This window comes from Caretta caretta, chromosome 4 (genome assembly GCF_965140235.1).
Source record: "Caretta caretta isolate rCarCar2 chromosome 4, rCarCar1.hap1, whole genome shotgun sequence".
NCBI lineage: Eukaryota > Metazoa > Chordata > Testudines > Cheloniidae > Caretta > Caretta caretta.
In genome coordinates this window covers 35,657,912-35,680,823 of record NC_134209.1, presented here as the reverse complement: position 1 = coordinate 35,680,823, position 22,912 = coordinate 35,657,912, and the positions used below count along the sequence as shown (strand labels likewise).

The window sequence follows — 22,912 nt, the reverse complement described above, 5'->3', positions numbered from 1 at the left end:
TCACCTGTATGGGGCCGCCTCCTCCCTACGTTTTGTGAGTCTGCCCCTGAGACGGGGGCTGGTGTCTCTGCCCTGTACCGTGGAGCTCCTGGACGGGCGCTTCAGTGTGCAGAGCCCCGTAGCTCCTCACTGACCGGCATCGGACCGCGGGAGCTCGGGTCGTTCCTCGGCCGCAGCGTAACGCGTACGCAGCGCCGGTGACACACCGAAGCACTTTGTGGGGCCCGGGTACAATTCTTGTAATAAAACGGAAGGTCACTGACTGATTGTGGGAATCTCAGGCTGCGGGATGGGGGTGCCCTGGCTGGAGGCAGAACAATGTTTCGCTTCCTGATATTTAGGGTACCCGGCTAGCAGGGTGAGGGGTGCATGACAGAGCAATCGGTCTCCTTGCTGCATTCCCCAGATGGGCGGGTGGGGTCTGCAGGGGTGGGGTGGGGGAGCCTCTCCCCCTCAGTGGTTGCTCCTGGCTCTTCTTCTGCAGTTTTCATCCGGCAGGCTGGCAAAGGAGCCCTTTCTCCCGCCTCCTGGGCGGGCAGGCTGGGCAACAGCGGTCCAGTCCGGGACTCCAGCGCAGGTTTTGCCAGTGTCTCTGGGAAGGCTGAGCTCCATTGGATGGAGCAATGTGCCTTAGCCAGAGCTGCGCTCTCCGGTGTAACAGACACAGGCGGGAGAGAGGGGCAAGCGCGCTCTGTCCCTGGCTCCCCCGGGCACGGGGCTAGGTGCGCGTGCAGCTCTCTCGGCGCCAGTTTGCGCGCGCTCTCTGTCGCATATGCAAATCCGCGCACCCCCCAGCCGGAGTTAGGATGCTGCTGCCGCTGCTGCCGCTTCTTCCTCCTCTGCAAGACCCAGCTCCCGCAGACTTGTTCTCAGGACTGTGAAATGACCAGTCCTCTTCACCGAGCAGCAGCAGCAGCCTGGGCACCTGACCGCCGCCGCGCAACCTTGAGCAGACCGGGGGGGAGAAAAGGGCTCCTCTCCTCACCTCTCCTCCTGTGCCTGGGTGCGGTGGCAAAGCCGGGGGGGCTGTGAAAGCAGCGCAGACTCGGGGCACGTTGGTGGCAGCCTTTGGGCTCCCCAGACCGGACGAGTGGCAGGAGAAGCAGCCACTTGAAGAAGGGAGAGGCTCTTGAAAAGCTGCTCCCCTCTCCTTCCCTTCCTCCCCCACTCCCCCCTTGCCCAAAGAAAGTGGAGTGCGGGGCTTGCTTTTTCCCGAGGACTGCTGCTGCTGGTGGTTGTTTTCCTCCTTGGCTTGCTCCTCTGACCAGCCATGGGGAAAGGTCTGGAAAGCACGGCTGCCCGATGCGGACTGGGACTGGGATACTTACTGCAAACGTTCGTGTTACCTGCCCTGGCTATCCTGAGCGCCAGCAGCACGGGCTCCGCAGCGCAAGGTAAGCCACTCGCGGGGGGGGTGGGGGGTGTTCAGCCAGCCACCCAGCCTCGCCTCCCTCAACTCCTCCTGAGCTAGTGACTGTGCACCTGGATTCCCACTTCCCCAGCTATCCGGGATATCTATCTATCTATCGAGATTCGCAGATCTATACAAAAAGGGACAGAGAAGACCGAAATTATTTATTTTTCCCGCAATGCATCCAACTAACTGAAATGACCAGGGGAAGCTTTCTCGGGGGGGGGGGGGGGGAGATAAGGAGCTGACACTGCTCTAATATGCGTGTTCTCTGCATCTGTGTGTATTTAGGCACATCGTGCATATTTGTGATGATTCCTCTCTCTGTGTGTGTAATACATTCCTCTGCACACATGCATCCTCCCTGTCCGTGCTGCAGAGTAACTTGAACGGCAAGGGGGTCAGGGGAATTGGCTGTCTGGACGCTCGGATTCTCCCACTCCCGGAGCAGAGAGACGGGGAGGCTGGGATCCACATGTAGTGGAACCCTGCAGCTTACGTGTGAGTGAAAAGTCCGAAGTCCTGCTGGAGCTGGGGAGGTTCTGATCGCACCCCTCTCTCCCCCTTCCCTTGCTGAAAAGGCTTTGCCGGATCTTGGGAAGATGGAGAAGGAGACAGACCCAAGATGGGTCTCCAAGAAGGGGACATCTGGGCTCCGCAATCCTGGGTGGTAGGCTGTCACCAGTGGCAAAAGGGAGCGGTGGGCCGGGTAGCGGAGGACACCAGGCTGAGGAGGGCAGCCCGGAGCTGGTCTGCACTTCCCATACCAACCTGGGCACTCGCACCTCCTTGCCACCGTCCCCTTACTCTTGTGCCTTCCCTTTGAGCGACCGCTGTGTGATGTGTGTATTGCCGCAGCTAGTGTCCCTGATGGGTAGCTCGGGTAAACAGGTATCGTGATTTGTTTAATCATAGTCATTTCCTGGGTCATCGACCTGACAAGTTCGTTTAAACAAATAAAATAATCCTCCACCTCTGTAAGGAAGGCTCTGCTGCCGCACGCCTTTGCCCACACTTCCATTTCACGCTGAAACTCAGCATACCCTTTGAGCTGTTGTTTGCATCCGTTCCTTTGGACTGCAGAACCGAAAGCTTAAGGAGAGAAATGAACTTCAGTGGGAACTTGAGGTTAAAACCAGGCACAGTCAGGAGAAAAGTGTATGTTTGTATGTTGGTGGTGGTGTTTTATTCGTAAGCGTCTGCTTGCTGCTCTAACATCTGTGTGATTGGGGGTGCTGGAAAGAGACCCTCTGAACCTGACTAGGGCGAATGAGTTAATGAAGGCACCAGTTAAAGGCACATCATGTTAAAAGGGTCGTGATCGGGAAATTTGAGAGCAGAACTAGGCCTAGGTCTTATCAGGTCAAAATAAAGAAAAGAGATCAATCAATGAACAAAGCAAGTTCAATAGAGACAGTCAAAGAGGGAGATAAGCTGATTAATACTGGAAAGGTGGGGAGGATGGGCTGGGCATCATGAATAGCAAATTGGAAGTGTTGATAGTGTTTCTTTGTATATTCCTTTAGCCATTTCTGTAAAACTCTGATAGGCTGAGGAGACAGGATCAACTCCCCTGTCTCCTCTTTGTGCTGAGAAGAAGCAGATCCTCCTTTTATCCTTTTCTTCCCTGCCCAAAGTATAATATGCCCAAAGGGAGTTAAAATGTGTAGAGTGTAATATAATTCTTTTTTATTTTACTTGTTCAGTTTTCTGTGAATAATTCTGCAACTGTGTTTTTAGTATAGTCTGTAGGGAACTGTAAAATGCCCCTTTCAAAAGGATCATTACTTGTAACTCTTCACAGTGACTGTTTAGCTACTTCTTGAGTACACCACAAAGAGCACTGAATCTATATGTCACTCGTCCTGGCTATTACACTACAGATAATGTCTGTACAATACTATTTTTCTCTCCCACTCTGACTGCACATAAAACTTTGCTTGTCCCTTCCTCCCTCCAACTCCCTCTTATTCCAGAAGTTATATCAGTAATGGAAGGAACGGAAACGGATCGCTTGTGTGACAACATGGTCAATAAATGGTGAGAATTAGTTGCTTTTGTGTGCTGTACATAATGAAGATTAGGTTCATTAAAGCATTTGAAAGAGCTGTTTGCATGCTTACCAAGAAGAAAAAGAGATATTAGAAGTTGATATATTTTTTGTCACAGCCAAGCAATAATATATTTTGGGGACATAGACTTTATGCGGGAGAGTTGGCATACTGTGCATGAAGGAATTCTTTTAAAAATGATCTCAATGGAGAGGTACTTGAGAGGACTCTGCAGATCTCCCCCTGTATAATCACCCTGTGATTAAAAGCACACTCATTTATGGCCTTTTTGACAGTACTATACCAAAGTGCTGCTGATGGCTCTGGGCTCCAGAGGACTCTGGTGCCGCTGGCTGACTGTCACAGATCTGAGAGCTTGCTTGTTTAGGACTGAGTGAAGATATATGTGTTGTATATTATGTTTCTCTGTGTGGTTATTCTGATCAATTTTCTGTCAATACAAGGGATCTCTTATTCTATTCTCAGATTTATCTCATTTTACTGAGACCTGGGCTTAGCCAGCATAAGTAAGGTACATCAGAAATTTGATCATGAAAAGGAGGTTACAGAAAATGTGAATGAAGTAAAAATTTTGGAGCATCATGTTGCATTTCTTCTGTGTTTTTTTGTCCAATCATTTTGTATCGCTGGTTCAAGTCTGAGCCAGGGCAGGTTACATGTTATATACATAAAGGTGTTAATTGTACTCTGTGCATGTAAACCTATATATTGGAGAGTATGTAACAATGAATATAGTTGTAAATAGGGGTCATGAGGAGAAAGGATCCTCTTTGATGAAATTGGACAATGGGTAGAAGGTATTCAACTACTAAGCAGTTAGGAGAACTGTAATTCACATGACAGATGGGATGAGGGGGTGGAGGAGAAATCCGAGAGTTCAGATCGCTCTAACCTCACTTCTCATAGACATAGAGAGCTCCTTGCAATTTCAGTTTGTCACTACCATGTTACTAAACCTCATTCCATTTTTACTACGTCTTACATTTACTCTTCATAACAAAATGATGCGTAACAAACAGAAAACACACTGGGCCTGATTCCTCGCACACACCAGAATAGGTAAGGGGAGGATCAGTCCACTAGACCTGAGAAAGGTATCAATGTAAACTACAACGAGAGTACCTGACACATAATATAGCTGTGATCATGCAGTGAGAGAAAGAGAGGGAGAGATTACTGGCAACTCTTTCCGTTGTTTGTGATAGAAAGTTTATTACTTGCCAGAGTGGAAGAATCCAGAGAATGTGACTAGGATTCATTGGTTTGGGTTTTTTTCAGATTTCTCTTTCCATTTCTTGTTTGCTAGAACCAGACATACATTTTGGATGCAGATCTAGATTTGCAATCTTTCCCAGAGTTTGGGGATCTTCTGATCTGGTATATTGCTTTGATGATGTTTATATATGTCAAATTCCATTTTTAATGGTGCTGTGTGACAAAGGGTGCTACAATTTAACTGCAGCCTTGTTATGAAATTTTCATTCATTTCATTTTCATATAGGGTCAGGTAAGATTTTCCTCCACTTTATTTAATTCTTCACAAAAAAATATTATAGGTTGATTTTTACTCAACCTGCAATCCAAAGTCCTTCTCTATTTTTGTCCATTCCCCTCCACCCATGAATGCTCACACTTGGCATCCATATGGCTTTGAACTGTTTGTGTGACCAATAATAGAAAATGGCCAAATTGGAATCCCTTTCTCTGAAGCACACATAGTCTTCTGGTCTTCGGAGGACTTGGCTCCAAATCATTGCTGGTTTTGGTTTTGCAAAATCCAAACGCGATTGATGCTATTTTCTAAAAGAATTCTGCCCCCATTTTCCCCCTTTAGTATGTAGCACTGTTTGTCTTTTGACTGAAGGAAAGAGTCAGGGCATTGTTTTAATTTTACTTGGTTCTAATACTATTTCTTCATAACTATCAAGTGCTTTTGTCCTCCCCCCTTCACTCCCTTCGTCTTTTGAAGTAGGGTGAGGATGCCTTGGGCTCTCTCTCTCCTTCTCTTTCCAGTGCCTCCTGGAAAATAAATCCACTAATTGAGTAATTGGTGGATTTTTTCCCCTCTCTCTAGAGATGCATATCTCTGTCTCAGAATGTCAGTATATACACCATTCAATGGAGCTACTAACCAGCAACAGAAGGACATACACTTTCTACTTTACTAACTTTTTTATTTTAACGGGAGCCATAGAAATATTTTTCTTCAGTTGTCATGAAATCATATGAAAAGCCCACAGTGTTTTAGTTAAAGGGTAATGTACACCAGAGCCCCCAAATCCACATACCCCTGAACATTGGAGGATCAAGAGGTTTAGCAAACCAGACACAAACCATGATCTGATATTCAAGATTGGGGCCCATCTCTATAGTGGGCCAAACCAGAGTAAGATTTTGGACAATGCCCAGGACAAGAATTTGACCAACCCCAAATTTTGAGATAAGGGATTTCCAAATCTCAACCCAGATCTGAATTAACCAACTCAGGCTCATCTCCAGTAAGAGTGTTTGTTATTTCTATATGCCTGTTCTGTGTGAATAAACTGATGGGAATTTGCCAATTTCTGCCATTGAATCCACATTACAGTTTTTCAGAAGTTATAATGCAGTTGCTATCATTTCTTGTAAGGCACTCAGATACCTCAGTGATGAGGATGTTACAGACAGATTTTTGCGCTAGTAATGATGGTGTGAGAGCTGGGCAAAATGAAAGTCAAAGGTGGCGCATGTTAGATAGGTTTTGTTTTGGTTGTTCCTTAACAAAACAAAAAACCCCAAAAAACAAACAAAAATGTACAGAGAGAGAGAGAGAGAAAATGTTGTTAATCTTAACCCCCAAAACCTAATTAAATTAAAATGATCATTTAAAAAGAAAACTATAAAACAGCCATATGTGCAGATATTTGTCCTAACTCAGAGTACCCTTTATTAGCAACAGCAGCAGTCTGAAAATGCTTGGTGTGGAAAAAGTGAAATATAACATGTGAATATACTAACCTTTTGGGGATGCACTTTTTAATTAAATACCTAAATGCATCTTGTTGCAAAAGGAGTATGTGTGTGGGGGGGGGACTTAATTATCTTGATGCATCAGTGGACCATTTTTATTTGGTAGTGTGGATGTAACAGTATTTGTATGAGTAAAGAAAGTGCCGAGTAGTATTTCACTGTGAAAATTAATTTATTTTAAAGTCATGTGCCCTTGCAGGTTTCAATGACATTAATCATTTTGGGCCAGATTTTCCTATCCCTTATTTAGATTTTAGTACTGCAAGTATCCTCATTGAAATCGAAATAGCCCATTAACGTTACTTGCTGATTGAATGGCAACTTAGTCAAATCACAGTAAAATCAATGCGTCCAGCTGTGGAGTAAGGTACTTCTCATTTGGGAATAAGGGATGCAGAATCTGGCCTTTTGTTTATAAGTATTCAGTCACTAGCATCAGATTACAAAATTAATGAAAAGTATAAACATTGAGTACAGCACCATTTCTGATGTCTTTCCACCATACTGGTATCCCTCCTTGTAATTTGGTTGCCTACATAACTAAAATACATGGGTTCATTTAATCATCCTGATGATCAGCATTTACACTTCTCTTGTGTTTAGTCATAGGTGAATCATTGATCATGTGGACTTTTTAAAATCACAGTTTCAAAACTTTGTCTCTTCACTGAATTCTGGGAAAAACTTAGTATGTGACATGAAAACTCCAAAAGAAAATAGCATTAAACATATTAAAATGATTTACTTAATTTAATTTTCAAAGACAGTATTCTTGAAAGCAGAAGTAAAGCTCTGTTTCAAAATATAGGGAAACCAGTTCCATAGCTGGCCTGTAGACCAAAAAAGAAGGAAATGTGTATTATATTTATATTTAAAAGGCATTTTCACATGACTATGCCAACATTTGTACATCAGTAAAAGACTGATGCTGTGAGCAGCAGACTCTTTCGGCTCAATTGTACGAGGTGCAGAGAACCCCCAATTCCCTCTGAAGTCAGGAGGAGTTCAGAGAGCTTAGAACATTAGAGGAGGCTTTCTTACCATGCATGATAAGGCCATTTGTGCATGCGTGAACTTCTGGGCAAATCTTTGGTTTGAAAAATGAACCTAAATGCGGAAATTTCATTCAGCATAGCAACACAGTCATCTTGTTATCAGTAGCCCATTTTATAATGTACTACATGTTTGTTTCCTGAAGTTTAATTCATTGTTATCTTTTCGGAATTCAAATGAACCAAATGAAATTTTTGAAGAATTCCAATTATCCTTTTGGAAAATGGTACAAACAGTGCTTCTGTGGCTTGCCAGAAAAAGATTTTTTAATTACTGTAAAAAGTGAGTTGTTTCTTTACAATGGGCCAAATCCTGCTTGCTTTACTCAGAAAGTCCATGGGGAGCCTGGTGTAAGTCAGGCCAGGAGGATTTAACTGAATGTAAGGAATCAATTGTTCAAAATCGTAGATAGCCTTTTTAATTAAAAAAAAATGTTTTCTATTCATAACATTTGAGCACACTCCTCTATAAAATAAAGGTTAATTTAAGCCTGAGTGCTCTTCCATTAGGGTGTAATATATTTCAGTGTAATTGTCAGTAAAGAACAAGGGGTATATTTTATTTTTTTATTTTTTGTTTTGTTTTTGGAATTGGGAGAGCAATGTTTTAGTTTGTCAAGTGTACACATTATTAGCCACCCAGTGGAGGTGTCCAAGTTTAGCAGGCAGCAATCTTGGAGTCAGTACTGATAAAACAGTAATTACCTTGCCTGTCATTTTCATTCGCCATTTTTGCCTTCAGAGTCTACTTGCAGTGATGAAACAGCATAAGCTTTTAAAGTGTAAGTCAGGGATCAAATGCAAGGAATAAAAGAGACAGGCAGGGTTTTTCCAGTCTACTACAACCACCATCAACACAGCCACAGAATAGTGTTATACGAAGGCATAGTTCACTGCCAACAGCTTTCAAGGACTGGAGAAGAACAGTGATATTGTGATTTAGTGCATGTGCTCCGCAGAGTCCAGTCTCAAGATCAGATGTCTTTTGAGAATTCCATCATAATATTGTCTATCCAACAGGAAATATTAAGGAAATGACATTAAGCTCTTGGGATGCACATTTCATCCAAACAATGACTTTATTTGCATAATTTGAAATCAGTGTTTTGAACGTTTTAAAAATAAAAGTATATTGAAAATGAACAGAAATATATGCTGGAATGTGTCAAACCAATAATAACACTATTCCTTCAGTGATCTACTTGTATTGTAAATACCACATTTCGCTATGCCAAATCTAACTGGGGTTCCATTTTCAATATTGATAAGCAGTGGATGAAATCCTGAAGGTTTAATAGGACTTCAACCTTTCTTAATTAAACATAGTCATTTTGCACAATGCCACTTGCATTTTTTTAAATCTTGTCATCAGACAAGAATACACAGGCAATGAGTTTTAAGTAATGTAACATGTGGCTGATTGTAAGCTGACAGGCAGATACACTATTCAAGGGAAATAAAATAAAGCCCCAAACTCTAGCTCAGTTCAAGTCCCTTTCCTCAGGGCTGGCTCTGTTAATACAAAAAAGATTGAGAAACGAGAGCAAAGCAACTCAGAACACTTGGTAACAACCACCTTTCCAGCTTTCAGCAAGCTAGGAGGGGAGAGCACGCAACCTTCCCCCCAGGTAGTCATTGCTTCTGAAGCTTGTATAGCTCCACCCCAAATAACCCATTTTATAAGCAGAAACGTGGGCAATTCTTGTAACTCATTACACACTGGCATTGAAGGAGCTCCTTTTATACGTTGTCACACCATTATCTAAAAATCAGAGCTGACTGAAATTTTTAATTCAAGTGGTTTTCTACCAGTTGGGGGTATTTCCCTGGTAAATGTCCTTTTTGTCTTTTTTTTTAGTTCTTGTTCTGATTGAAAAATCAAAAACTCTAACCAAAACCTGAAAAATTTCAGCCAGTCTGATGAAAATTTTCAGTAAAACCAAAAATGTTTGCCAAATTCGCCAAGGCTTTTTGGTTTAAAGTTGCCCAAAACTGAGAATATTTCAGCATTTCAACGAAAACAAGAAAAAAAATTCTGTGGAAACATTTTGACAATAACAATTTTTCATTTCTATTAAAATTTTTCATGGGAAAAAACAAAACATTTCCCCACCAGCTCTACTAAAAATAAAACACAGAGTTAGATTTGATTTACAAAACTGGTTAATGACAATAATACTTTGTATATCTATAGCACTTTCTGGGCCTGATTCTCCTCTTCATTACACTGTTTTCACACTTGTGTAACTAGAATCAGGCACTGTGGTCTATTTACAGTCACTGGTGCCAGACCTCCACTCGGTGCATACAAAGAAGGGGAGGTAAAGTTAGCTGTTTAGGCATTGCAGCTCGGAGCTGCAGCTTGGGCTCTGAAGACCACCCGCCTCCCTGGGCATCAGAACCTGAGCCCAAACACCTACACAGCTATCTTTAGCACTGTAGCACAAGCCCTGCAAGCATGAATCCTTTGACCCAGGCTCAGAGAGTCGCTGCCAAGGGGTGGCAACTCTTTCTGTAGAGGTACCCATAGTGGGCAGTTTGGCCCCTGGTGCAAGTTAGAGCAGTCTCATGGCTACCCTAACTTGCAACAGTTTGTAATAGCCACCTATGGACCATTACACCAGCAGGGAACACTGGAACACAACAGTGTTCTGGCCATGTTTGCTCCTGTCTGGCATGTCCCTTACACAGCCATGACAGAAATGCGCAGATGGCTGTCTGCTTTACATCAGTTGCACATATCCCACAATGGAGGAACCATTAATTCCTTTTTAGGGAAGTTTTATCACACCTTCGCATGGCTGTAACGTGGAATGGGATCTTACCTAGTGTACATTAACTATTTAATCCTCAGAATCTCCTGCTGTGGCTATAATTGTTCCCATTCTTGCAGAAGGAAACACAGAGGGAGAGATGTAAGAGGATTTGCCCCAAAGCCACACAACGATTTTATAGCAGTGCCAAGATTAGAACTCAGGATTCTCGGATGCTGAAGATTGTACACATGGCTCCACACAATGCTGTTTCTTGTCTGACAATTTGTAAAACAGATTGCACAAAAGGAATGCTACCTTGATGGATATTAGATTACTTCATGAAATTTGAAATGATCTTTGTTCATTTATGGCTTATTTGTATTCACTGGGTAGTGTCTAGAAAAAATGTAAGCATTAAAGCCTAAGGACAAAACTGTATTTCATAACTCAGAAATGGGTACTTGCTAATTAATATGATTGCCTAAAAACTGTAGTAGGAACCATAGGACTGATTCTTATTTCATGTACATCAGTGTAACTCCACTGAAGTCAATGGAGTTACTAAGAATTTGCACAGATCGGAATCTGGTCCAATAGAGTTACTTTGGTGGAAACACCAGTGTAAGTGAAATTAGAATCACACCCTTCATCTTTACTTTCGGTGCACGAACATTTTATCTGACTGTTTTCTGTATTTTAATCAGTCAGTTTACACTCATAAGGACCTGTACAAGTCATAAACACTGTGAGGTTGCCTAGGCAATTAAATCAGCATCTTTTTCTCTTGCTGAGGTAACAATCAAGTATAGTGCTGAGGAGCTTGGTAAGGTTCAACTGACCTGGCAACAGCTGAGCATTTGCTCATTATCTGGTATCTACCAATCTCCTTTCACCCATTTTCATGAAGCAAAGTAGCTTTATGGCTTAGTCTTATACTGACTGAAAGGTTGAAATGTTAAGCTATGTGGATTAACAGTGTATCCTTTGAGAAAAGGAAAACTTGGGTTTTTGTTGATCCCCTGGGTGCTGGATGTAATTGTTAGAGAAATCTTGAATTCCATCAGTTATATATACCAGGGAACATGCAACTAACCGTTCTGAGATCCTTCAGAGGAAATTGACTCTATCTCAAGCTAGTTTGGAAACTCGTTAAAACAAATAGTCCCAAAGATGTTTCTTTGCTTACATCTGGTACATTTCATGTACGGAAATGAATAGTGGACACTCTGGGAACATACTTAGTAAAAAGATTCTTAGAGAACAATAACTCTACCATAAATTTGCTGAAATGATTGTGGGTAGATGATTAATTGCACTCTTATGAAGTGTTGCATTTATTTATTAGTTTTAAAATGCATGGTTTATCTTTGCCCAGACCCAATATATATGTTTCTGTTGGAAAGTTTACATTTTGAAAGAAAATAATGTGGTACCACTGAATGAGGTTAACTGCAGTACAGTCATACAAAATCCGAGGAACAAATAATTAGGACACAGAAATGTCAGTATAGCAAATGGGCCTCATTCTGTTCTCAGTTAAACTATTCTTATATTGGTGTAATTACACTTACTAATTGATGGAATTACTCCTAGTTTACCCCAGTGTAAGTGAGAATTTAATCATGCCCACGGTTTCAGTCTGAGTTAGCCTACTTTTTCTTTGTAAATTTAACTTACATTTTTGCCGGTTGTGCTCTAAATTGGGACAGACACATTCTTCTCTCCCCTCTTAACAACGTTAATAGTGATTTTCTTTGTCAGCCTTATTACTGCAATTTTATAAATAATGAGCTACCAAAAATAGCAATAAGTAGCCACAACTTAAGAAAATCACAATGCCACAAAGAAAAGGAGTACTTGTGGCACCTAAGAGACTAACAAATTTATTAGAGCGTAAGCTTTCCTGAGCTGCAGCTCACTAAGTGAATTCTGAGGGTCACATGTAGTTAGATGAGTGCTATAATGAAGCCCACAGCTCCTCTTTCTTGTACTCCAGGGTGAGGGCAAAATTGATTACCTACAGGTTTTTATTGCCAGTTAACTCAAACAAGCTATTTCTATTAATCTGTTAAAGAAGATTCAGGTCCATGTAAATATCGTGGGTGTGTAGAGTAATTAAAATATATGTAAATGGACATGGAATGAGGGCTGATCCTCAGGCAAGTTGCCAGTACCAATCTTGGTGTCTTATGATTTGGGAACCATGGCAATAAAACTCTCCCAGTCCCCTTGGATACTAGTATCTCATTATAGCTGGAAGAAGGAACCCTTCTTCTGTTATTGAAGCAACTGCGTCTTCATGTTGCTCTATAAACCTCCATCACTTCAATTCAGACCTAGCTCTCTGCTCACATATGTGATGGGGATGCGTTAAATCTTCCATGTGATCGTCCATTCATGCAATGCACTCTATACCTTATTCTGTTGGCTCAGAACCTGCCTGGGTAGCTAGTGACCCACACATTGAGCTTTTAGGACCACCATGTGCACTAGTTTGTTCAAAGCCATCATTCTTCTGACAACCTTATTTCATGTAGTCATCCTAAACATGGCTCCAGACTGCTGCTTTCCGCTTCCTCACCAGCTTCTGAAGGCTAGAATAACTTCTTCAGCCTCTAGTTCAACTAAAACTGAGTTCCATAGCTGTCCTTGTGTTCCTCACTGCTGAACTGAAATGGAATTAGGGTACTAATTGCTCTGTTTTCTTAATTAAATTAACTGTGATCAGAGTGCTAAAAGGTAAGCCAGGAGCTGAAGGTCAGTTGGTTGGGATGCCAGTTGAGTTGCTTTCCCTACCCTGTGATAGCCTGTGTTCAGCAAAGAAGGCTTTGATACTTTTCCCTTGGGGATCTTCATCTGGTGTAGCTCCATTGACTTCAATGCCAATTTACGTCAGCTGATGATCTGGCATTATCTATGCAATAATTATACTGTATATTGGAATCTGGGTCATGATATTTAGTTTGTACAGGGAGGCAAAAAGACTGTATTATGCAATGAGTTGCTCATATCTTTGATTGCTACTCAAGCAAAAGAGCCATTGAAGTAAATGGTGCCGTGCGTCATTGTAGTAGGACTGCAGGATTTTGTCCATGTTGTGGCTCTGTTGTCTTAACATGCATTGATAAATACATTAGATGAATGTGGAAGCTTACTTGTTACAAGAGCTTGCAACAGTGCCTCTTAACTCTGTGGCTCTTGAGCCACCTGGGGCTTTGCAGCTCTGTATTTTGTTCTCTTTTCCTGGGTTTGAACAAAGTTTCATAGAGCATCCTGCCGTCAGTAGAGTGGGACCCCCCAGGGAAAAAAATGGAGACTCAGACAGACACTTGCTCTCACAGCGTGAGTCTGTGACATATAGAACAAGACATTTCAAAGCTGGTGAAAGCCTTTGAAAGGCAGACCTTTCATTGAGTCCTAAACACCCCTGCTCTTATTGTAACCTTTATGGATATAATCATATTTACTGTAAGATACTTGTTGCATATATTTTGGTTTTCTTAATTAGTACAATTCACCCCCATGGAGAGGATCAACGCAAAGCATATGCAGCACTTAAACCTTCAAAATAGGGCAAAAGGGAGGCTGAAGTGGTATATAGGACTTGGGCTGGCCCTCTGTACTGGGTAGTATTTCACCCAATAAGTTGAATGATTTTGTGTGTCTCTCTCTCTGCCTCTGGTTCATAGTGAAGTGGCTCTTCAGCTGCTAAAAGATTAATTTAATTGTTTTACATTAAAAACTATTGGCTAAATTATGCAGCCAATGAGTCAACCTCTCCTTTCATGTCTATGGAATAACTCCCGATTGGCACCCTAATATTAGACAGCAGAAACTGGCCAACTATATGTTCATATCCACATAAATATATATTACATATAACTGGTGTCATGACTTCCTGCCTGAGCAATCAGCAGGCTTTGAACCTTAGACCTTCAGTATTAAAAGCATGGGCCTCTACAATTTGAGCTAAAAGAATGCCCCCAATAGCTGGTATCAATAGTGGGCTGTTATCATCTATAAGACCATTCACTATCATTCAGTATGACAAACACTTTACATGTGGACTGTAAAAGACAATAACCATTTTGCTTTGCTAGTTTCTGTCCATTCCCTGCCCTGCAATATTTCCCTTTAGATCTTATTTTTCAGATTTTATTTTGTGTATTGAATATATCTATTGGATGAAACCTTTTAACTGCAAAAAGCAGTGCTAATTTATTGACTTTCTTCATAAATATTTCTGTGGCTGGTAGTCTCCAAGGGAAAGTCTTACATTTGCATTTATAAGAAATCACAGGATGAAAACTGAATTAAAATGACTGCGTGACACTCTGCATGGACTATTCATTTGCTACATCTTGCTGATGAGCTTTGTCTATGAATATTTGCTTTTCATTAAAAAGAGTCCTCACTTAGAAAAGCATTTGATACAATATTTGGACCAAAGCCTGTTCTCTTTACTCATCCACCTCGCCTCACAGACTTCCATGGAACTTAGTTGCTTAAGTAAGGCAAGCAGGATTTGGTTTTCAAAGACAAAAGTTTCACCACCAGCAGTACAAATGTAGAAAATGTATTTTGCTGGCTGAGCCTGGGCTAAGGTTAATAAATTGGTTTTAAAGATAACAGAAGATTCCAGCGTCCCTGGGTTTGTTTTGCATTCAGTGACAGTCACTAAATCAGAGGAAGGAATGTTCAGACAACACACTTGAGGAAAAAGTGATTTTTTTAGAAAGGGTCCATTCCTGCTAATAGCCAGCAACTGCACATAACCCCACTGACATTAAAAGTCCATTAGCTAAGCCCAGTTTAAACAGCAGCTGATGCTATATCAGCTAAATGTACATTAGAATTTTTCATGTAATGCAGCAGTAGCACTTCTGTAATTTTTCGAAAACTATGTTCATTAAGTAAAGAAAATGTCATTTGATAGTAATAAGATGCAGAACTCATATTAAAGTGGGGAAGGAGTTGTAATCAAATTAAAGTGGCTACATTAATTAGAAGCATACAATGGTAACAAGAAAAGCCAGGACTGACAGGTTTGAGAATTAAAGTTAAATCTATATTGTTTGGAAAAGTTTAGGAAATTATGCTTCTGAAATCAGCACAAGTGCCACAAAGGTGCATATTAGTTTGTTTCTTGCTCATTAAACATACTGTGCCTAGTTCAAGAAAATCCTCCCTTGAAGTCAGTGGGAGATTTTTCTTGTACAAGTAATACTGAATTGGATTCCAAGCAAAAAAGGTAGACTCCTGGTGTAGATGAAAGATGTCTGTTTGCAATAGTTTGAAAGCATTTGAACTTTTCAAGATGCAGTGTTTGTGTTAGAATGGGCTTAAATTGTAGTTTATTATTAAAGCAATTAAGGAATAGCCTTGCTTAAGCTGCTTCCAAAAGTACACTGAGAAATATTTTGTAGAAATGCTTGATGCATGTTTGCTAAGAGGAAAATAAAAATTATAAATGACAATGCAATGAAAATTAATGTGTTCTTTACAAAGCTTATTACTCATCTTTAAAACCAACCACAAGCTGTTAACATAGAGCGATAACAGAGCCCACTAAAGTACAAAGAGCTTAGTGCCCAAATTATATTGGTACCGAACCCGATTTTGTTTGGTCATTTTAAAGTTTCCTGTGAAAATAGATAATTGCGCTACAACTATAATGCCATTGTGGATTCAGACTGAGGGTTGTTTAGTAAGCTAATGTGAGAGCTGGGAACAAAGCAGTAATTAATCACTTACAGTCACATTCACAACTACTGTGAAGTATTACTATAACCTCCTCCTCCCCCTTTTCTATTATCAATCCATTAGTGAAACCCTGTACAAGTACCAACAAGTGTAGAGTTGTCCTTCAATGTATGACATACCCTCTGCAAAAGCCCTCCATATATATTCACAGCAGTCACTGAAATTCTTAATGCTCTGTGTTAGAATGCAAACTTCTTAACTCTTCCTTTCATAAGCCTAGCTTTCATTTTTGTTTTCCAAATTTGAAGGCATTTTCATCAATATTGGGCCCAGAACAGAGCATGTGTTAGTGAACCACAGAATTTAAGGAGGGTAATTTAATTGCATTTTTTTCCCTTCTGGAAATGAACATGTAAACATATTACTGCACTAAAGCCTGTTTTTAATTATAAGCAGTGACTTTTTCTTGTTGACAGATTTTCACATGGAAACCTTTATTGAATCTGAGGAGACCTTTTTGCCATCATTAGTTCTTGCTGCTTAGTGCTTTTATCAAGTACAGTAAAATAACATTTGTAATTAATTCTGAGCTTACATGGACATATTTAATATAATTACCCAACAAAATCCTGTTTACTAACATATTGCTTGGGAAACCTGTCTGAATAATCTGGTCTGTGGCACACATAAACCAGACACTAATAACAGCTGCAAATATTTCACAATATAGTTAGGGAGCTTTGATTTCAATTCCAAACCCCAATTTAGGGTTTTCGGGATAAAGCATAGGGCAGAAATGACTTTTCCCATGTTTTGCCTTGCCTCTTGGACAGTTTCTGCCATAAGAGATATATAAAAATCATTACTATATTTCATTACAAAAATAAATATGTACACATTTATGAGCTGGGAGAATTATGGAATTGAATTATGTTAGTGCTAACAAGATGATGATGTTCAGATTGGATCTGGACAATTGCTGCATTATAGTCGTGAATTTTTTCATAGCAATATGCATTGCAATACCAATACACTTTGTCTTTCTGAAGGTTTTACTATTTGTGTCTCGTTGTCTGGGTATTTGTATATTGTGTGTGGAGGAAGATTTGCCTGAAATGTATACATAAAATTGTTAAGAAAAAGTGACTGTGCAGATAATTCAAGACCCCTGCAAGCTACGCAAACTTTTGATGACCACAAGCCAGATCCTGAGCAGAGTTTACAATGCAATAATGCACACACAAGACCTATCAGATTGTGCAAACTGCCATACTCTGGACCAATCTGTATGGGGAAGTTTAGGCCTGGTGCTAACTGTGAGGAGGAGGAAAGGGCCCATAGCCACTCCACGGTTAAAGTTATGGAGTTGCCTGAGGCCAGCAAAGTCACCTTTATGAACTTTCCCCTGCATTACTCATGATGCATTTGCCTCACATTTCCCCTCCATCCCTCAAAACAAATACATTGAACTAACATCTTGTGGGGAATTGGAGGGAGGTCAATGAGGATGTCTTTGCTTCTCTTGCTCCTCCTCTTCCCCTCTCCCCAAGATTGCTAGGGGACGGGTGTAGATTCTTTGGCCTGTTCAGATCCTGGGATTACAGATCTACGTTGGAAATATTACTCTGGGAGTGAAGTCTTTGGGTAATATGGCCAGTTTTGTTTCGCCATGGCCATCAGTCAGCTGTGGAGAAGCCTGCCCCATGTCAGGATGCTGGGAGGTTCTGAACATGTATAATGCATCCTCTGATGTCATCTCTCTGTGACCAATTGACATGTAGGGTGGCTGAACGTGGAGAAGTCTGTTATTAGGGTGTGCACTAGTTTCTGCAGTTACAGAACCCAAGTTGGCCATGTAACTCTAAAGACTGTCACTCTGTAGAAGCCAATGGCCCTAAATTTATCCTATTAATAATTAATAATAATATTAAAATAATTAATAATTATTTATACATTTCTTTTTTATTATTCAGCTGATGCAAAATGTGGATTTGTACCAGCTGAAGATTTGGCCCCATAACTCACTAAGGTTTCAGTGTGATTGTGTTCATAGTGGAAAATTTTTTATCTCATTTTTTTGCCCAGAAAAATCTCCTGCCTATAAGAATTCTCTCTCTCTCTCTTTTCTTTTTTTTTTTTTTAAAGCAGAAGTACCATAGCACATTTGATAGGAATCCAGGCAATAATAAACAGATTCTTTGACACCAAACAATCATGAAAAAACTTCTCTATCTTTGTATGATCTTGTCCAACTTAAAAAGACCAAAAGAAAAGATGTGCATCCAGAACAGCAATTATTGGGTAAAATAACTTTTTATGGTTAGTAATTGCTTTTTCATATGTTAAAAAATAGTTCAGTTTGCAGAGATTTTCTTTTAAAGTCTTTTTTTAAGCCAACCGTCCCTCCAACCACAGAAAATCCTAATAATTATAAGGAAAAGACTCAACATCAGCATTGCCCCTCACTGCCTAGGACTGTTTGTTCTTAAGAAAACATCCTATTTATGATCAAAAAGTGAGATGAACTTTTCCAGGCAGGTCTCCTGTCTCATCAGGGCTGTGTTTTTAGCTATGGAAATGATGAGTAACTTTTGATCATCTTATAGAAATGATTTATTTAAAAAATAAAGTTATATTCCCTCCCCTCCCCACCCTTTCCCTGAACTAGACTATGGAAAAAGCAAACAAACAGGCAATACTTTGTCAAGTTAGTAGTTTATTTAGAAATAGTGAAAAAAGTTTTATTTCTCTCAGGAAACAGAGATTTCTAAGGTATTACAGTACTTCTTTTATTTTTGTTAACCTCTGAAACAAATTAGACACTGTGTTGGGCATAAAGACAAGAAAGATCTATTTCTGAATACAAAATATATAGTAAATACAAAATTCTTTCTCATCTAATTAGCTATTTCTTGGAAATTTTGCATAGGAATGAGCCTATTTATTGGAGTTCGTTTGTGGAGATTTTGATCCTCAGACTAAATAAAATGTCACCTTGGGAATAGTATAGTATATATTTGATAGATGATCCTAACTCATGAGTCAGACAAAAAAAGCACACAGGCAGCCTTTCTAAGGTCACCAAAACATGTTATGGATTATGCTATTTCCAGCAACAAAAGGAAGATTATAAAGTAACTGCTCCTCTTTGTCAAGACTCCAGTAAATACAAAGCTAACTTGTCCTGTGTAATTACCACAGGGAATTGTGCAATGGTCTATTACTGGTAGTTGTTTGTAATCAAGTAGACTGAAATCTTGCTGTGAGGGGCCCACCCTCACTCTAGTAGAGAGAAGACATACAAGCTCTTCTGGGCTCAGCCAGCACTAACCAGGTGTGCCTGTAAAACTTGCTCTGTCTGGAGGGGGGAAGCTTAAAAAGGGAAAGCCTGCCCCAGGAAGTGGCAGTGAACAGGAAGACAACTACTCTGCCTCAGAGATTGCTGGCCACAGGGACCAATCAGCAAAGAGGAAGACAGTCACTAACCTTGCCACCCCTGAGATGGCACAGACCAGTGTGAAGCAGAGTGACCCAAAAGAAGGGGCTGGAGGCACATCCTAACCCTGATTAAAGACACTATACCCACTGATAAGCCAAACCCCAAAGGGTGACCAAAAAGACTGCCTAAGAAACAGATCATCTTTTTTTTTTTCTCTGATAACATCTCTTCATACTCCCCCCCTTGGGAAGGAGAGAGAAAGGGAACTTTTTGTTTGTTTTGTTTGGTGAACCCCTTGTGTGCTACAGATGGAGGAATGACATTGTCAACAACTCAAACTATGGTCTAATGGGGACTCAGGGGAACTCCCAACCTGCCACAAGTGGTGGAGAACTACACCTGGTAGACGGGTTTAAAAAAAAAAAAGCCACAGAGGGGGATAGAGTTCAGGAGGTCTGAGCAAGATGGCACTGGAATGGTGGTATAAGTGGCTAGCGGAGATGCAGCAGCAGCAAGCTACTCAGCAACAGCAGTCCCAGCAGCAATTGCTGCAGCAGTGGACCACGCAACAGCAAGTTGAGTTTCATGCAGGAACAGAGAAATGACCCTACGCCAAGCCGTATGTATGAACAACTGGCCTCCGTAAACAGAAAATAAAGGAGCCTCAGTGTGGTGAGCAGTAGCTGCACTCTGCGCTCAAGAAAGAGAAACTGTATTGAATCAAAAGGGATCAACAAACCAAGATAGTGAGGGCCCAGCTTCTGGTGCCACGCGGGTACCACCCGACAGTGTTGCAGCTCGCACAAAACATCCCATGTGCTGGACACCTGGGAAAAGAGAAGATATTGTCACAGGTATTAGCCCAATTCTACTGCCAGGCGTGTATCAGGAGGTGAGAGAATACTCTTCGTCCTGCCTGGAGTGCCAGCTAGCTAGCAACAAAGTGATTCCTAAGGGGCCCTTGGTCCCTCTTCCCTTGATTGAGACACTCATCAAAAGAATCAGAATGGACATGGCCGGGCCCCTAAAAAAGACTGCATCGGGGCATCAGTACACATTAGTGATTGTTGACGACGCAACTACGTACCCCGAGGCTGTAGACCTTCTCTCTGCGAAAGCTATAGTGATAGCACCGAGCTCTAGAAGCTCTTCTCACACATGGGATTTTCCCATGAAATTCTAATGGATTAAGGGATTAACTTCACCTTCCAGCCGATGCAAGAATTATTCTTCCTTTTGAAGGTCAAGTCCCTGGAAACATTGATATACCACCCTCAGACTAACAGCCTAGTAGAGTGATTTAATAGGACCCTGAAAGGACTGTTGAAATGCTTTGTTAGGGACAACCCCTAGCATTCGGGCCAGCTACTCTTGCCACTCCTGTTTGCCATAAGGGGGGTACTGGAGGCCTCTGTGGGGTTCTCTCCCTTAGAGCTACTTGATGGTCACTGGCTGTGGCGAATCTTGGACTTGCTATGAGAGGGCTGGGAGGAACAGGACATAGGTGCCTTAAGCATGGCCCTGTACATTTTACAATTAAGCGAATACCTCAGGGACATAGGGTTATTTGCCAGAGAGAATTTAAGAAACACCCAACATGCACAGTAACAAAATTATAAAAGACTACGGACTTTCTACCTGGGTGACCAGTTCCTTTTGCTGCTTCCCTCAGCCAAATCAAAATTAATGGGCTGGTGGCAGGGTTCATTTGAAGCTGTTAGGCAGTGGACGATGAGATAAAACTATCAAGAAGAAGGAAGTAAACTAAAACCTATTATGTGAATCTTTCTAAGCCTTGGAAGATGCAAGAGGCCCTGCTGATAACTCTCTCCCCTACAGAGCCTGAATTTTGCCCCCAAGTACCGAGTGGCCAAGAACCAGCAATAGGGCATGGAGGTGAGGGACCCACTACTCTGCACAGAGGATACAGCTCCTCCAGTCGATTGAGGACTTTGCAACTGTATTCTCCCCCCACCCGGGGAGACTGCAGTCAGTCCAACACCACCTTAGGTCAGCTAGGCAGGGAGAACCCTAGACTATTGCCGCAGAGGATGTTGTATGCACTTTTAGAAGAAGTACAGTGATGCTGGAGAGGGGCATAATTGTGGAGTCCAAATATGAATGGAAGAGGCCCGTAGTGCTGGTTCCCAAAACAGATGGTTTGGTTCAGTTTTGCATCTATTTCAGGCAGTTTAATTCCATCTCAAAATTTGATGCCTACCCAATGCCAAAGATAGATGAGTTACTACAGCAGCTGAGACCAGCAAAGTACCTGAGCACTATCGATCTGACAAAAGGGTTATTAGCAGATCCTTTTATCCCCATCTTTGCAAGGAAAAAAAAAAGTTTTTCTTCACTTCCTTTGGGCATTTTCAGTACAAGTCTCTGCCTTTCAGCCTCCATTGAGCAGCTGAGTTTCCAGCAGTTTATGAATAGGATCCTCAGCCCACACCTTGAATATGCTGTGGCCACACCTTGAATATGCTGTGGCCAACATAGATAGCATTATCTTCTGTAGTCTTACCTGGGGAGACCACCTGCAGCACTTAAAGGTAGAGTCAAAGGGGCCTCCAAGACACAGGTCTTACAGTCAACCCCACAAAATGTAAATTAGCCGTGAATGAAGTAGGTCATTTTGGGTAGCGTGTAGGGCATGGCCTCATGAAACTAGTGTCAACAAGGTCCTAATGGCATGCCCAATTCCCCAGATGAAGAGGCAAGTGAGACATTTTCTCGGCCTGGCAGGGGGTTTCCAGAGGTTTATCCCTGGTTTCACCTCAGTCGCAGCCCTCCTCATGGAATTCATAAAAGGCAACAATTCAAAAATATCTGATGGGATGGGAAATGCAAAGATTTTAGAGAACTGGAAGTGTGACTATGCTGGGTGTAGGGTGACCAGACAGTAAGTGTGAAAAATCGGGACAGGGGGTTGGGGGGGGGGGGGAATAGGAGCCTATATAAGAAAAAGACCCAAAAATTGGGACTGTCCCTATAAAATTGGGGACATCTGGTCACCCTAGCTGGGTGCCTGTGCTCTTCAGCCCCATTTTTTTTTTCTTGATTTCATACTGTGCACCGACACCCTGGATATCGGACTTGGCGCTGTCCTCTCACAAGACTTCAGAGGAGAAGAAGGTTGAATCCTATACCTGAGTAGGAAGCTATTCCCTAGAGAAGAGGCCTACTCAGTTATTGAAAAGGAGGCACTGGAGATCAAATGGGCCAAGGATTCCTTTAGGTATTACCTGGCTTCACACCATGAAAGACATGAATCCGCATGCAGTGTGATGGTATCTCATTATAGCTGGAAGAAGGAACCCTTCTTCTGTTATTGAAGCAACTGCGTCTTCATGTTGCTCTATAAATCTCCATCACTTCAGTTCAGACCTAGCTCTCTGCTCACATATGTGATGGGGATGCGTTAAATCTTCCATGTGATCGTCCATTCATGCAATGCACTCTATACCTTA

At 41.6% G+C, this 22,912-nt stretch overlaps 1 protein-coding gene across 4 annotated transcripts in view; it reads left to right on the top strand.

The window, feature by feature from the left end:
• Positions 1-556: 556 nt before the first annotated feature.
• The window catches only part of UNC5C (unc-5 netrin receptor C), a 349,485-nt gene continuing 327,129 nt past the window's right edge, over positions 557-22,912 (top strand). For 2 of the 4 annotated variants that reach the window (XR_012668038.1, XM_075127533.1), the window contains exon 1: positions 557-1,394. Coding sequence is in view for 3 of the 4 variants with exons in the window: in XM_075127533.1 (XP_074983634.1) it covers positions 1,271-1,394 (124 nt within the window). In the remaining variant the exon portion in view is untranslated. The remainder of the gene's footprint in view (positions 1,395-22,912) is intronic. The other 2 variants (XM_048847236.2, XM_048847237.2) reach the window with 2 other exon arrangements.